Source organism: Serinus canaria, chromosome 12, assembly GCF_022539315.1.
Source record: "Serinus canaria isolate serCan28SL12 chromosome 12, serCan2020, whole genome shotgun sequence".
Taxonomy (NCBI): domain Eukaryota; kingdom Metazoa; phylum Chordata; class Aves; order Passeriformes; family Fringillidae; genus Serinus; species Serinus canaria.
In genome coordinates this window covers 3,404,838-3,420,484 of record NC_066326.1, presented here as the reverse complement: position 1 = coordinate 3,420,484, position 15,647 = coordinate 3,404,838, and the positions used below count along the sequence as shown (strand labels likewise).

Here is a 15,647-nt window from a genome sequence, read left to right as displayed (position 1 = left end):
TTAAAAGTGATTTCCCTTCCAGCTTTCACTTTTCAAGACAAAATGCTCCCTTTATTAATGAATTTAAAAAAAATACCTATTTCATCTTGAACTCTCAATCTATTAAAATTAATAAAAGCACTTTGCTGACAGCCAGCACTTCTTTGCATTCTGTGACTACCTCAACCCATTGTTCACTTTAATGGATCACCAGCAAGCATTTAAATCATTTATGGTTTGTGATTGAATATTTAGAGGCTGAGGTGTGTTCGTGTCATGGCCAGCAAAATGGCAGTCAGCTCAAACAAACCAGAGCTGAGGCATTCTTTCTGGTACAGAATGATGAAAACTCCCAGCCCTAATGGCTGGTCTAACAGAGATAGTTATTAAGAGTTTGGTGCCAGGACTGTGAGTTTTCTAGGTGTGAAATGCACTGTTGGCACAGGCAGCACAAGGATTGCTCCATCATAGGGTAAGCACATGCAGAAAACTCCTTCACTATGTTAAGATGTGGGTAAGGAAAAAAAATAAATTGTGAATTAAGACAGGGCATTTTTACTGCACTCCTTTGTAATCTGCTACTGCAGAACTCAAAATAAAACCTGTTGTCACAAGTTATAACTGAATATAACATTCAACACTAGTGGAAAAGATTGAAGGACTGGACCCAAAAATCCCATCCAGTTTCAGTTTTGATGCTGCAATGTGAGACTCGGCTCAGCAGACTCAGCTCAGAGCTGGGACAGGCCTTTCCACCTTCCTGCATTTTAAGAATTAATGATTTCAGGCCAGGTCCAGTCCTTTCCACCCCCAGCTCTGTAACAATTTCTTTGCCCAGGCCTGGGTGCTTCCAGTGAACAACCTGAACGTGGAGAGATGGAATTCAGGGTTTCCTCTGATCTCTGCTGGTTCCAAAGGATGAGCAGCAACTCAAGCAGGGAGTGGCACTGGGACATGGTTTAATGGTGGACATGGAGATTGTGCTGGTAATGGTTGGACCTGAGGATCTTAAAGGTCTTTTCCAACATTTATTATTCTAAGAGTAAGGCTGAAAAGAAGGGGGCAGGTAAAGTAATACATGCCCAATAACTTCTGCAGCCCAGAAATCCATTTCTTGTACTATTAACAACAGGATATACTATTAATTAATTAATATCTTCAATACTGAAAGAGCAAACTTGGCATAGAAGCACAAAACACACAAAAAAACCCCCAAGTAACCCAGCAAAAACACAACACAAAACTTGACTTTTACCTTACCTCCAGCCAGCACAATGTTGCACTCAGTTTCCTGATGTTCCAAGATGATTCAACCTGATTTGAAGAGAAGACAGTAAAACAAGTATTATCTAACCTAACACTGCTGGCAAACTATAAGATACCATTCTGGCAGCAATTTAAGAACCTTTGTGAATAAGAAGCAGTAATTACATTATGTGCATTGAAATGGCCACAGGACAGCATTAAAAATTATATTGCAATGCAGATGTTGAATAACTGAGTTGCTTCCCATAGTAGGATGATCCAGCCTATGCACAAAAATCTTTAAAATATAACAGCAATACACAGAGAAATGGTATTTTAGTGGAATTCTGTCCCTTTGCACAAAGCAACAGAGACTTGAATCAACAAAAGCCAAGCTCAAATGCCTTTTTTCATGAAAACAGCTCAAGACTTTTGGCTTGCAGAGAGGGTCCTGAAGCCAGCAGTACATGTAAAATGTCATTATTCTTAATATGTGACAGATTCATAGCATTTGAGTGGAAGTGTGGTCCAGTGGGATGACTGGGGCAAAAAGCCAGAAAGCCTTGATCTATAATCCTGGCTCTAGTAAAGATTTGTGTGGCCTGAATGTCTTGGTTTTCCTATTAAATAGGAATAAAAAAAAAGGGCAGGGGAGAAAGGAGAAAAATCCCAGTGTTTTCTACACACATCATACAGTTACTGCAAAACCAATAAAGAATTGCACAACTGTGGTCCTGGCAGATTTGCAATTCTGTGCAGCTCTAACATGCAGCACAACCACAATCCCAGATTACTCTGGTGAACCAGAGTCTGGACATTTTGCTTGTCATTCTACAGTCCATGCCCTGCATGTCAGTCTGATTAAGCCAGAATGGCTTTGATTACATGTGCCAATATTTTGCTTAAAAGCATTGAGAACACATCTCCTCGGTTCATATCAGCTCAGGAGATGTGAGGCACAGAGTTGTACCTGGGAAGCAATTCCAAGAGGGCAAAGGTATCCACACAGAACAAAAAAGAACAATTACTTGTTAAATTTGCCTAAACCAAGAAACACAAATCAGAACTACAGAGAATTGTCTGCAATCTCCTGCTATTCCACATCTCTCCTATTCCAATGCTGCTGCAGAAGAACACAAAAAACCCTACTAATCCCCATGTGCACCAAATCTAGAGATATAAAGTCCTTCATTTTAACTTCATCACGTAAGTTTAATGCCTGGGAATAAGTTAATGTTAAATCCTAAATGGCAGTACAGGGTCCAGCACTAAGTTCCTAAAACATGTTATATTTTTTACTTTTATTAACTTACATTCTTGTCCCCTTCATTGACACGGATCTCGTAGCAATATGCCAGAAGAATATCAATTAATCCAAGATAAACGTGGCGACGGCTCCTTTTATCCAGAAGAAAAGATTTATTTGTGAACTTCCTCATCTGCTCTCTCTCTTCCTCAGAGAAGACAACTATAAAAAGTAAAAGGATAATTGATTATGAATTTAAAGCTGGCACATTCACTTTAATAGGTGGTAATACTACCTCAACAGTGTCTTTAAAAACAGCAGGTAACTAATCACAAGTCACCCATCACTCAAGAAAAAGCCTAAATCACCCTCACTTTCCTTTTTAACTTTTATTAAGCTCTGGTATATTCATTTCAATGTCAAGCACAGCACTGCACGTACACACTGATGATTTTGAACCTCCCCACGTGCCAAGGGTTTCTGTGGATGCCTGGATATCTTATACAGGGATAAATGCACAATCAGGATCCAAGTAAAATGAGGATCTTAAGCCCACATTGTATGGGACAAAAATCCAGAGGCAAATGACAATTTAGAAAGAGTATGGCAGTTCTAACTCTGTTTTTTCTGTTCAAGCTAAGCAGGTCAGTATCACCACTATAGATGATGTATCTCTATTCTATCAGTAAATTTCTTTGTAAGTTGATTCTCCGGTGTAAACATGAACCACACTTTGCTTTTAAACATCAAAGAAACTCCCAATGAAATTAATGAAATATAGCAATAAAGTTTTCTTCCTTCAAAATTCAAACTCTGAAGCATCATAAGATCTACAACTGGACCATAAACACAGAAATTCCAGGTCTATCACATAACAGCAAACAAGATGCAGACTAGACAATTCCCAAAAGTAAATGTTACAAGATGCTCCTTAAGTTGCTGTGAAGTGACAGGTACTCTAAATAAAATATCCTTCTCTGAGAAAATACTTTAATGCTGAAAAAAAAAATTATATCAATTGCCTGAAGTTTTTGAAAATTAATTATCCAAGCCTGAAACTCATTATTAACATGTCCAAACCACCACCTACTTTGTTTTCCCTGTACTTCCAAGTACATGGTGTGAAATTACCAGAACAATTAAAATTGTAATTACATTTCTGCTGTACTAAGCCTGTACACTTTTGTACACTTACACTGCCAAGTTTTAGCTAACAATCTGTACCAAAATCAGTATTAATCTGATGCAAAGCAGCACTTGCTGCTACTTATCAAGTAAACTAAATTGGCAAGTTTTTTGTAACTTTGATTTAAAATTGTTTTGTGTATTTGCCAGTGGCAAAACCATGCCAGAATATAAATGTGTGTTAATATACCCACATCTAAAGGAGTCAGACATTCATCTCACCAAGTTTCTGACAGCTGAGACTGCAGACATTACCTTTACATTTTAATCACCTCTTTTACTTGTTTTAAGCTGGCCATTCCTCATGTTAAAGAAGAAGATACTTCAAATTGTCCTCCCGCAGCAGTGTCAGTGAAGCAGAGTTTAATCTCTGAGGGGAGGATGAGGTCTGACAGCCAGAGGGTGTTTTGTTACAGCCCTACTGCTATTTTACACTGTGATAACACCACTTAAATCACTGGGAGATCTGTATCTGCAGACTACTATGACACTTCCAGCTCTAAATGTGTTAGGGGCACTTAGATAAAATGTGCTGGACCCACACAGAGAGCTGACTCAGTGGTCAGTCAGGAAAGCACAGCTCAGGCAGCACCTCTGATAATCTGCTGGTGAGAGCAGAGCCTCAGTTTGTGATCCAAGTCTTGAATCCCACAGCTCTCCCAAAGGGAAAGAACTGAGCAGAACTGACCCCTCCTTATTTTGTTTTCTTTAAATTGAAATATTGTGTTACAATTTTAAGGTTTTTAAATGTGTGCCTCTACCCTGGGTTAAGGAAATCAGCAACATCAGATGAAGGAGAAGAATAGTCAGCAGAGAGCAGGTTAGTCAGAATGTAGTTAGTTATTGATATTTACCTTATCTTTTAAAACCTGAGATAATTTACAGTGGAGCCTTATCATTAGGAGTTTTGCATGAATAAAAGGCAGAATTTCCTCTCATAACAAAAACTGCTCTGCAGCAGAGCCAGGAAGGAACACAAGATGCAAAGCTCTGAAAACTGAGCAAAGCAGGTAGACAGAAATTTGATAAAAAAAGAAAAGCAATCCATCTTAAACTTATGAATCCACCAGTAATGGCATATATTTGAGCCAAGCCTTACTGAAAGGTGGAACTTTGAGAGGAAATTGCTTCTCTTTCTATAAAGAAATAAGAAAGAGAACAGTCATGAGAGGTTACCCTGAACAAAATAAGATATCCTTGGAGCATATAAATGTTAGATTAAATACATATGTCAGCCTGAGCCTTTGAAGATTATTGTGTTGCCTAAAGAGGAGTTTTTTACAGTAGTGCAATTGGAAGTAGAATAAAAATGAACTTTTAACCAAGCTGAATGTGACTGCTGGAAAATACAAACCCTTTCATCTGGAATCTGTAGAAGCAAGACACTAATGTAAACTTCAGCAGCAGCAGCAAGGAAGCTTTCCAAAAATGTTATCCCCTCCTGGGAAAGGCTGTGTAATTAATAAGGCTTTATGGAGTATTACTTGACTTGAATGAGACATTGTCAGTGTGAAAAAGAGAATGCCCAGTAAGATGTACCACAAGGACAAAAGAAAAAGACACTTGGGATAAGGAAAAAATTTAAAAAGGCAAAATACACAAACCATGCACACAAGCTGGAGAAGAAGTAAAAAGGTCAAATAAAAATAGATTCAAAGTAAGGACAAAGAGAGATGAAAACTTTAAATGTTAATGAGAAGAGATGAACCAAAAAGAAAAAAAAATAGTAATGAGACATTAGAAGAACCTGATGATGTAAAAACAGAGAAAATAACCAGGGATAAATATAAGAGCAGTAATCAACCAAAGAAAATCTTCAGTTAATTGCAATGTCATGCAAAAAATAAAAAAGGCCATCTGTACTTCTAATTATTTCTTGCAGCCAAAGACATTATAAAGACAAAAGTAATCAAGATTTTGGTTCCAAGAAACCAATGAAGATAACAACTGAAAAGACATCAATCTAAGTCAGGAAAAGGAAGAAAAAAAATTCTCATTATTCAGTGTTTCTGAAAAAGAAAAGAAGTTTTTAAAGAATCTGCTAATTTTTATGTCTCTTTCCCACCATAAACTCACTTCTGCATTGAACCTGAGGAGAAACATGTCTTTATTCAAAACCAAACCCTTCCTTCCCACAGGACAGACAGGAATTGCTGATTAAGTGCACCATTCCTTTGCCTGGGTACAAACCCCAGGGGACACATCCTGCTGATGGTCAGATCCCAGGTGGAACAGCCTGGAGCCACCTCCTGCCCTTCTGCATTCCCACTCACAGGAGACCTTCAAGTAGAACCTGCACTCCCTCTCATGGTGGTTTCCTTCACCACAGCTCACTCAGGGTTAGGAACCTCCACTGATTTCAGTCACTTATTCAAACACCACAAATGTTACCAAAACTGAGGTTTCTCCAAGGAAAAGGGTGGGTTTGTTGGCATTGACATCACCCAACCTCCAGATTGCCTCTTTTGTTACTTAAATTTCCTCAAGATTCACAAAACAGTAGGAACCCCTCCACTCAGCCCCATGAAGGTGAGATTTTTTTTTTTTTTTATTATTCTTATTAAATAGATATCTGTTATTACAAATGGTTTGGAGCAAAGATGATCCTTTATAAAGTCCCTTGTCTGTGTAATTTCCATTAGCAGCCTTGCCAGCCTTTTGAGGAGTTTTTCTGGTTTTGACCCTAAAACACAACAACAGACCTGTTTTTCCTCAGTACCTCAATTTGGAGAAACATTCCTTATCAATAAACTCATCCAGCAACTCTTGATTTTAATTATATTCCTTAAGCCAAGCAAACAGGAATAGTGTTTCATTTACTAAGGACTGAATGGATAAAAACAAACAAAGGAAGCCCACATTATTGTATTCTCAAGCCTCTTGTACCTTTGTCCACTGCTTTTTAAATCAAGTGTTTATGATGGACATAATTAACAATTTCAGAGGCTGAAAAGACACCAGGAATGAAGATCAGATTACATTCACAGTAAAATACACAACATCCATCTAAATTCTATTTTTCTCCCAGAGAAAATGGGGAAGTGCAGGTATTATCAGAGCACTGAGAACCCCTGGTGAAGGAATTATCATCATCTGCTTTAGGAATATCAGATTTTCATACAACATAGGAAATGAACAAAGAACAATAGAAGAAAATGCTCAGTAGTAACTTGCAGTGCTCTCTGTAATCACTGTGTGCAGGGAGGCAGCCTCAGTTATCTGTTAGCTGTGCTCCCACAAGGTCACTACTCACCCTGGAAACATCCCTTTAGGTTTCTAAATGGACACAGAGTTTTCTTTGAAAAAAGGTCTCAGACCCATAAAGTAATGCAATAAAGTAATAAATATTAAATGTAATAGAGCAATAAATTTCCTGTAAGAACAATAAGCTATAACATGGCATCACAGCAATTATCATTCAAGCAACAGATGTGTGTATATATATATATATATTTTATATATGCATATTCTCACCAAATGCAGGACTGTCATGTTCCTGATGACTTTCTCCCTGCAAGGCTGTCATCTTTTTATGAGCATCAATCCACCAGGGTTTGTACTTTAAAAGATGCTTAATAGCTTCATCTTCAAAAAAATCAGCTCTAGGGAAAATAAAAAGAACTTTCATATGCTATTTATTTCAATTCATATTATATGTGGGTACATATTAACCCATCCATAGAATACATCTCACTTGGCTCCAGGTTATTTTCCATGTTAGAAATATGTTCTTAGACTTTAAAGCAGAAAATAATAATTGTATAAAAAAACCCAATATTCTCCTATCTTTTAGTATTTCTTCCTTACTTCCTCCACCTTTCCTGAGCCACCCAGAAGCCCAGGGAATTAATGAGCTTGTAGCATCACATGAAGCTGAACCAGCCTGATTTGTTCTGAATGCAGATAAAGGAAAACACTCCAGAGGCTTCTCAGACAAATCATTTTGTTGGGTAGCTCTCCCACTTAAGAGCCAGGGAACATTTTGGGAGGAAGTCATGCAGCTGAAGGGTAAAGGTGAAGCAGGGATGGGGATGGACTTAAGCAAGGACATGCAGCAGCAAGGTGGAAAAAGAAGAGTTGTACATGAACTCTGGAAGAGAGATCATCTCCATCTCAGCACAAAGCCACTGTGGTAAAAATGTCAATCTAGTAATTCTGGGAGGATTTATCCTAAAGGATTCAAGCTCTAAGACTCCTCTTACCATCTGAGCTTTTTCTTCAAGCCAAACAATGGTATAAATACTGAGAATTGAAAAAAACCCACAGGAAATTTCTCAACACCTTCTTCATCCCCACACAAAACCTGAACAGAGAATGCAACCTGCTTCCCTCTCACACTGACAGATTTTTTTTGTTGCCTCCCTTCAATGTCAAAGCAACTTATCAGCCAGGGTACACTTTCCTCAAGGCCACCAGAACAGATGTTTGCCCCCATTTCTACCAGAGCTTCTGTTCCCCTCAGGAAAACAATTTTTGTTGGAGAAAGGCTGGTATCATCTGTTCTGAAACAACCAAGACACAGCCATTAAACTAAATGGTGTAACTCTACCAGGCCAGAACACAGAGTCTAAAATTGAAACCTGAAATTACTGCAATTTGCATCCCATTAGAGGTTAGGAACTACTTCAGTTCTAGTGAAATGTAGTTCAGCAAAGCTCCTGTCTTTGTGTGTTACAGGAAGACATGAGGATGCCTCTGAAATATCCAAGTGAGGAAAAATTCCAGGTTTGCAAAGTTACCTTCTGAAACAACCCAAAATGGGTTAAGCCTTCCTGTGCCCACAAAACACACCACAGTACTAACTGTCCCCACTGGCAACTACCCACTTCCCCCACCAGGTCCATCTTGCACGAATCAATTATAGTAGTAAGTCTCACAGCTTTCATTTATTTTACTTATCTGAATCTAACTTGACCTGAAATGCTCCAACCTGAAAGGCACAAAGAATCATTTTCACCTTGCTACATGGAATGAAGCACAAAGGAAACAAAGTTTTAATCTGGATATTTCCTTCATTCTGCTGTAAAACAAGTTTCACATGATGAATGCAAAAAACAAAGTAGCCAAGACAAAATTTCATGTCTTCAAAACTCAAATTCTCCTCTCTTAGACAAGTGTGGCTTATTAATCCTTCTTTCACAAGGTGAAAACAAAGTTCTGATTTTTATGAAACAAGGTTCTGCAACAGCTGACAGCAGCTCCCCTTAAACACAGAGTAATTAAACAGTTGAGTAACCCTAAAACAAATGAGCAATGTTTTGTGTCGGTGTCATACTAAAAATACCCACTAAGGCCTGCTCTGATGAAACAAACCAGACCAAAAGTAAAGCTGTTCTTTCCAAAAGCAATGTTAAATCTAATAATTTGTGAGAAGGGAATGTGTTTCAAGGGTACCTGGCCAGGTGAAGTTAATCAGTACTCACAGGTAATGATCAGGCTCAAACTTGGCAGCCTCAGCTGCCAAACGTCTCCTCCTACGTTCCTCTGCAGGAGTTTGGTCTGGATCCTTAATGTCAATAACATCACTGAGCTCATCCTGCAAATGGCACAAAATTATAGAACCAAGCCTCTGGTATGGCACACAAGATTTATTCAGGAAGAATTTAAGAAGGATGCTTATCAGCACTGAAATCCCTAGAAAAGCTCCAATCTCCAAATTCAGGCTCCACTATGCAAATAAAACATCAAAATTCCAAGGAATGTAATTATTTGAAGCTCCTAAGAACTCATTATATTATCAGTCTATTCAGGCCATTTTATCATAAGGCAGGGAGGTTATTTTACATTATGATAAATTTGCAATGTTAAACAAAAGAAGACAACCCCAACAAAGACAAGAAAAGAATCACACACCATTTGTGACTTTTGAGAATACTCTCTCTCTCTCTGAAGTGGTTGTACATTAATTAATAGACAATTGCAGTGCCTTTTTAAACATCATTAGGTAGTTATTTCCCATCCCATCTCCTGATGGGAAATTTCTTCACAAATTTCAAGGTAATAAAGCAGCATGAATGTCCAAACAATGTAAATCCTTTATTCATAAACAGCAATCCTGCTGCAAGCCCTGTGAATGCTATAATTCATACAATAGTAAGTTAGAGTTACATAACTGAGTTGCACTTTTCACAAGTTGTTGTTTTGTGGGCAAGGAAGCCTACACAGCAAGTTTATCCAGGATTTCTAGGACAGGAGAAGACAAAATTCACTCACTTGCAGCCTCTGGAACACTCCTGAGCGCAAATTCCCAAATCCATAGGGGTGCTGCAGTGGTGGAGGGCTTTCTTCATAAGGAATCTGTTCCATTTCCCAGTCAAATTCTTCTTCATTCTCTTCAGACAGTTCAGCAGAGGCAGCTGTATCTACAGCATGGTCAGAAAAAGAAAAGGATTACACAGAAAAATCCATGCTATTTCCTTGAAAGGTTTATTGTGCTACTGGTGTTTGCCTTCCTTATTTTACTGCATCTTTTAAGAACTCAACACTGAGTCACACAGACCTGTAACCCACAGGTCCTGCTTCAAACTCCCCAACTTTCAAAAATGACCATCAGGAACACTAAATTTTAAATCCACTCCCTCAGATTGAAATAGCTCTTTCACTGAATTCAATAAGACCAACATCTGATCCTAGGAAAACCCTGACAGAACCTAAGTGATGTTATCAATCATTTAAGGCAGGAATTTAAAAAATCAGACAGCCAAACATTTTTGTCTGTTAAATACTGATGTTAAGCAAGACATGCACTAATTAGAACCTGTAGTTCTAATTAGCTTCTCACTGGAGCTAACAGTCCAGTTGTGGTTTGTAGAAAGCAGAAGAATCAACTGTGTGTCTGTTCTACAGCCACTAGAGGGGTACAAAGCCCTGCAGAGCATTAGCATTTTGTAAAGCACATTTTAGCATATTTTGGAAAGATTTAAACATAACCAAACCCCTAAAGTTGACATGTGCATGATCTGCAACATATTCATTTCTGTTCTTATCCAAACTTATTTATTCACCTCTTTCTCACACCTTGGACTAGACAATAATAAAAATATTGCACTTTTCTACATGTATCACTCTATAGATCTATAACTGTTTCATTACACACATGTATCATCCTGTATAAACAAGATTGATTTTGTCATACCCATCTCTTCTACCAAAGGTTTTGCTGATCTTGATTTCTTTGGTGCTAAAAGAGATGTCAGCATGTCCAGCCCCTCAAAATATTGGCCAGGAATCTCCTTGGGCAACTGAATTGTAAAAGTACCTTAAAAGAAAGCAGGAATATAATTATTGCATTAAAATATCTGAGACAGGCACATGTGCATTCTTCCTCTATGAGAAAGGCTCAGAGGAAGTAGAACTCATCCAGGTAACATTTTATTTTTCATTGATCCCTGTGCATGTTTTTAACCTTATTTCAAAATAATTCAGGATTTTAATGCTAAAACATGAAAGAGAATATTTAACTACTTCAAGTCTCCTGACTTACATTGTATAAACACAGACAGAAGAAAGCAAGCTTTATTTAATTTTTAATCCTTACACCAAACAATCCACAGAAGCTACATTCACCAATCTGATTATTGTCTTAAGTCATGTAATAAAGGTTCTGCAAGCAACAAACTTATTGCTTTATCTCTTTTTTTTTTTTTGTTTTGTTTTAAAGCATAAATTTCTGGAAATAGCAACATTTTTTGACACAGATACCAATACCTTCATCTGTATTGTAAGATGCTTTTTCTCTGCCATCCTCTACAATTCTTCCAGGAAGTGTCAATCTGCAGGCAAAAAATGAGATGCCTCACTGAAAGCCTGACTAATTCTGCAAGTTAATGTCTCAGCCTATAAAAATGTAAGGCACATTCCAAAAGCAGCACAAAGGACTTAGCTACACTCCTCTTTGCAGTAATGCAATCCATGCAGTTCAATCCCCCTGGACTCCTCCCAGGAAAAGACACACTCTACAAAATTTACACCCAGAGATCTGTCTGGCCATTTACAATTAAAAAGCCATTGTACAGTAAATTTAGAACAGTATTTCTTTCAACTTCCTTTAACATGATTTAATGCCTAGGAACAAAGAGGCCAGATCCAAAGCCAAATCTTTGCATGAACTGAGCTGTCTGTAGTCAACAGAATAAAAGCTGCACATTCTGAAGGGACCAAAATTAAGTTCATTTCCTACTGTGAAGATCAATTTCTGAAAACTTTTTCCATGACTTGCCTGAGAAAGTATGGCTTAGCATAAAATTTGAAATCTTCCCCTTCAAAGTAAATGTCAAACTCTGAAGCTCTGGCATAAGGCACTCTGATTTTTACTGTAAGGAAATCCGGGTCCTGGGTCAGTTCAAAAGCTGGAGTTATCATGATGAATCCAGCAGGAAAAGCAAACACTGCTTGTGTGGCCCTGCAGAAACAGGAAAATAAGAAAAGGATGACTAGTTTCCAATTTGTGAGAGCGAGTGGTGTCTCTCCAAAATTCTGTAAGAACATTTCAGATTCCCACATTAATTATCATCTATGTGCTCAAGAAGAAAACACTGACGACAACAGCAACAGCATAAAAGTGTCAAAAACATGAAGGAACCACCTCTCTGCACCTTAATGAAACAACTGATCGTAGAGCTGGAGTAGAGGAAAGCACCTGTTACATGCCACAGGAAAACCACACTAAAAGTGAGTGCAAAAACTTTTCAGCTCCTTGTAACTGTTACTTATAATTTCACACACAGCAGATCTTAGACCTTTCCAGTTCTCTAGTGAACTGAACACAAACCACTATTAAAAAATCCTAAAAACAAGTAATAGTTCCAAAAAATAGAGCTGTTTTGTAATTCACACGCATATTGGCCAGAATATGAGCAACAGATTCAAGGTAAGATCCCTCAGAACCATGTGTATGTATACACACTGGCATATGTACATATGTAGCACAAGAAGAAGAATTTATATAGTGCTATTTGCCTAATATACAAATGCATGACCTTTCAATAGCTTCTCATCTCAGGTTTAATTTAGAACCCAGTTATGGATTGCTTGGGGATTTTTTTGTTTGTTTGTTTTGGAAGGTGTGTTTACAAAAGATCACACAGTTTTGAACATCAGCATTTTAAACTAAAACTATTTTAAATATTTAAACAAATAAAACCAGAACAGAACTATTATTTGGGAAATAACTACTTTTCACTCACTTTCAGTTACCTTACTAAACATATCCCCATTCTGATGAGTCTATGAACAGCCAGAAATCATTAACCACTAACAAGGCTAAATTAACAGAGCATCCTTTTTCTCATTTGGGTAATTAGCCTTGTTTACAATGTATAAAAAAATATTAAAGGTTCCCATTTTACCATATCACCTGATTCCAGGGTTAACATTTCCACCCATTCCAGGCTGAGAAGCTGCCAGGTCTTCTATGGAATTGTATCTAAATAGGAAACACCTGCCCTGTAGAGCACCTACACCTGTACACCAGATGCACTTTCCTGTGGATTTTCTTCTTCTCTCATGACCACAAGCACGGCTAAGAGCTACCAAAACCAGCTCATTTGGACTCTTCAGGGATGACTTACCAGTGTGCATTTTTATTTTCCCCAGTCAGAGGTCCATAAATAAACAGCAGCCCCAAAGCCAGGCCCAGCTCTCCTTGCCCTGCACTCCTGCTGCACTTGGAGCATCCCTGGCCCAAATTAATCACCCCAAACCCCTCTTGGTGGGGGTTTACACAAACCCCTGATATTTCACAGCTGAGGACACAACACTCAGACCGCAGGAATCCCAAATAATCACATCTCCCAGCCTCTCTTGAGTACTAGGGCAAGGCAGAGGGAGCAGGGCAGGGTCAGGGATGGAGGGTGCGAGGCTCGGCGTTAAAACACAGAACTGCTCGGCTTGGGGGGGCCTGGGGAGCCCTCCAAGGCAGGGTCACCCGGAGCAGGTGACACAGGAACCCCCGGTGGGCTTGGAATGTCCTGAGAGAGGGAGACTCCACACTCCCCGGGCAGCCTGCTCAGTGCTCTGCCACTCGCCATGCCAAAGTCCTTCCTCACGTTGAGGCGAAACTTTTTGTGTTTTATTTTACGGGCGCTGCTCCCCGTCCTATCGCTGGGCACCCCTGAACAGAGTCTGGTCACGTGCTCTGATACCTCTCGGCGGTATTTATGTACATTAATCTCATTTCTCCCTTCTCCAGCCTAACCAGGCCCAGCTGCTGCAGTCTCTCCCCGTCAAAGAGATGCTCCAGACCCCTCAACACCTTTGCTCCCTCCGCTGGACCCTCTCCGTGTCCTTCCTGCACTCAGGAGCCCAGAACTGAACACAGCCTCCCGCCGGTGCCATCACACCGGGCCACGCGCCGACCTGCGGCCGTACCCTCCTACAGCCACGCAGCAGCGGGCCCTGCAAAGGGACAGAGCCCTCGGGGAAGGCGGCTGGCAGGGGGAGAATCCCGGGAAAAGCACCGGCAAGAGCCCCGGTCGTGCCCGCCCGCGTCACTCACGGAGCTCCACGCCGCTCTCCGCAGCCACTTCCCGCGCCCGCCCGCACCGGGGCGGAGCCGCGCATACGCACTCGGGCGGGCCCGCCCCGGTACAGGCGCTCCCCTCATGGCCGCCCCTCAGCGGCTCCCGCCCCGCCCCGTGGGCTCTGCCCCGCGGCTCGGTGTTTGTGGATCTGCGCCTTTGCGGGAAACGTGCAGAAATTCAAAGGTCTGCTGTAAATTCCTGCTGCCTGTTAATTTGATGAAGTTTCCTGATGTTTGCAAGAGTTTTTGGAAAGGGAGTGATTAGCAGGCAGCACGGATGTGGGCAGTGTGGCTGTGTAAAGCTAGGTCACTTAGGGTGAAAATCATAATCCGTTGTCTGGACAAATGAAAATAATGAATTCTTTCCTGGTATTGCGAAAAAAACATCATACACAGACTGAGCATATTTTGTTTCAGCAGCTGCTTTTCATAAAGAAGTGTGGAAATTAAACTCGAGCGTGTTGGGGAGATGGTTTTTTTCTTTTCTGTGACATCACTGGTTAATCCAGTAGTAATTCCTGTGAACAAATGTGCTATTTCTGTTATGTTTACACTCCTCTGCCTTCTCCTTTGCTGCAGATAAGGTAGAAGATGAGTAAACAGAAGAGTGACCCCACGAGCACTGTCAGAGGAGGAATTCCCAATTACATAAAGCTCTTCTGAGCTACTGGATTAATGCAAACACTGACAGGGTGAACAGGGGACAGATCCTGATGGATCAAAACAGATGCAGTAGGAAGAAGAACAAGAAGATCAAAGAGCAGAAAAGTGGTTTTAAAAGCTGTAATTTATTAAATATATCACCTAATGTAGAATTAATCTAAATTTTCTGCCTTTGGACCATGAGAGGTATTCTGGTTCTAGATAATTATCTACGTTTTAAAATGCTGCTGACTGTCTTACTGCCCCTCTGAAATGCATTCAAATATTTTTTCCTGGAGGGAAAAAGCATAATTATGTAACCTCTCCTAATAAAGTTTTATTTAAAAAAAAAAACAAAACTAGACAAACAATCCTGCACACTGGAAATCCACTTAATATGTACTGAACTGAGACAGCAGTTCAAGTACTGCACAAAAATTAAATCATTTGTTTCAAAATAGATAGTTCTCCCCACTGGTTTAAAATTGATGGATGGTTTTAATATTCAGCCTAAACGTCCTTGCGTTCCAGTTTGTCACGTGCAGAAATTGAAAATGCATGGCATATAAAAAGCTTTTTTTTCATGTTAAAAAGTTAATGATATCTAATTTCAGATGCTGTGCTGACTTGTTTTGGGCCAAGGCCTCAGTCATGTCCTCAGAAACTTCTGATGCATTTCCAGAGAACTTCAGCACTAATTAACTTTTAGACCTTAGAAAGTAATCTGCAATAAGTATATTGGACAGAAAGCTGGATTATGAACCAGTAGGCACCATCTTCTCTGGATAAGTTCAAATTTGCAGGACAAGCCTGTGAAAGATAAAGAAGTTT

The 15,647-nt window shown here is 39.6% G+C and overlaps 1 protein-coding gene across 2 annotated transcripts in view; it reads right to left on the bottom strand.

Moving 5' to 3' along the window:
- SHQ1 (SHQ1, H/ACA ribonucleoprotein assembly factor) overlaps window positions 1-14,215 on the bottom strand; it is a 38,344-nt gene extending 24,129 nt beyond the window's left edge. For both annotated transcript variants that reach the window (XM_009091193.4, XM_030228121.2), the window contains exons 1-9: window positions 14,151-14,215; window positions 11,874-12,056; window positions 11,363-11,427; window positions 10,791-10,913; window positions 9,869-10,017; window positions 9,079-9,191; window positions 7,130-7,257; window positions 2,538-2,692; window positions 1,240-1,293 (exon numbers count right to left, since the gene is read on the bottom strand). In XM_009091193.4, the coding sequence (XP_009089441.3) occupies window positions 1,240-1,293; window positions 2,538-2,692; window positions 7,130-7,257; window positions 9,079-9,191; window positions 9,869-10,017; window positions 10,791-10,913; window positions 11,363-11,427; window positions 11,874-12,056; window positions 14,151-14,215 (1,035 nt within the window). The remainder of the gene's footprint in view (window positions 1-1,239; window positions 1,294-2,537; window positions 2,693-7,129; window positions 7,258-9,078; window positions 9,192-9,868; window positions 10,018-10,790; window positions 10,914-11,362; window positions 11,428-11,873; window positions 12,057-14,150) is intronic.
- Between the last annotated feature and the right edge of the window lie 1,432 nt (window positions 14,216-15,647).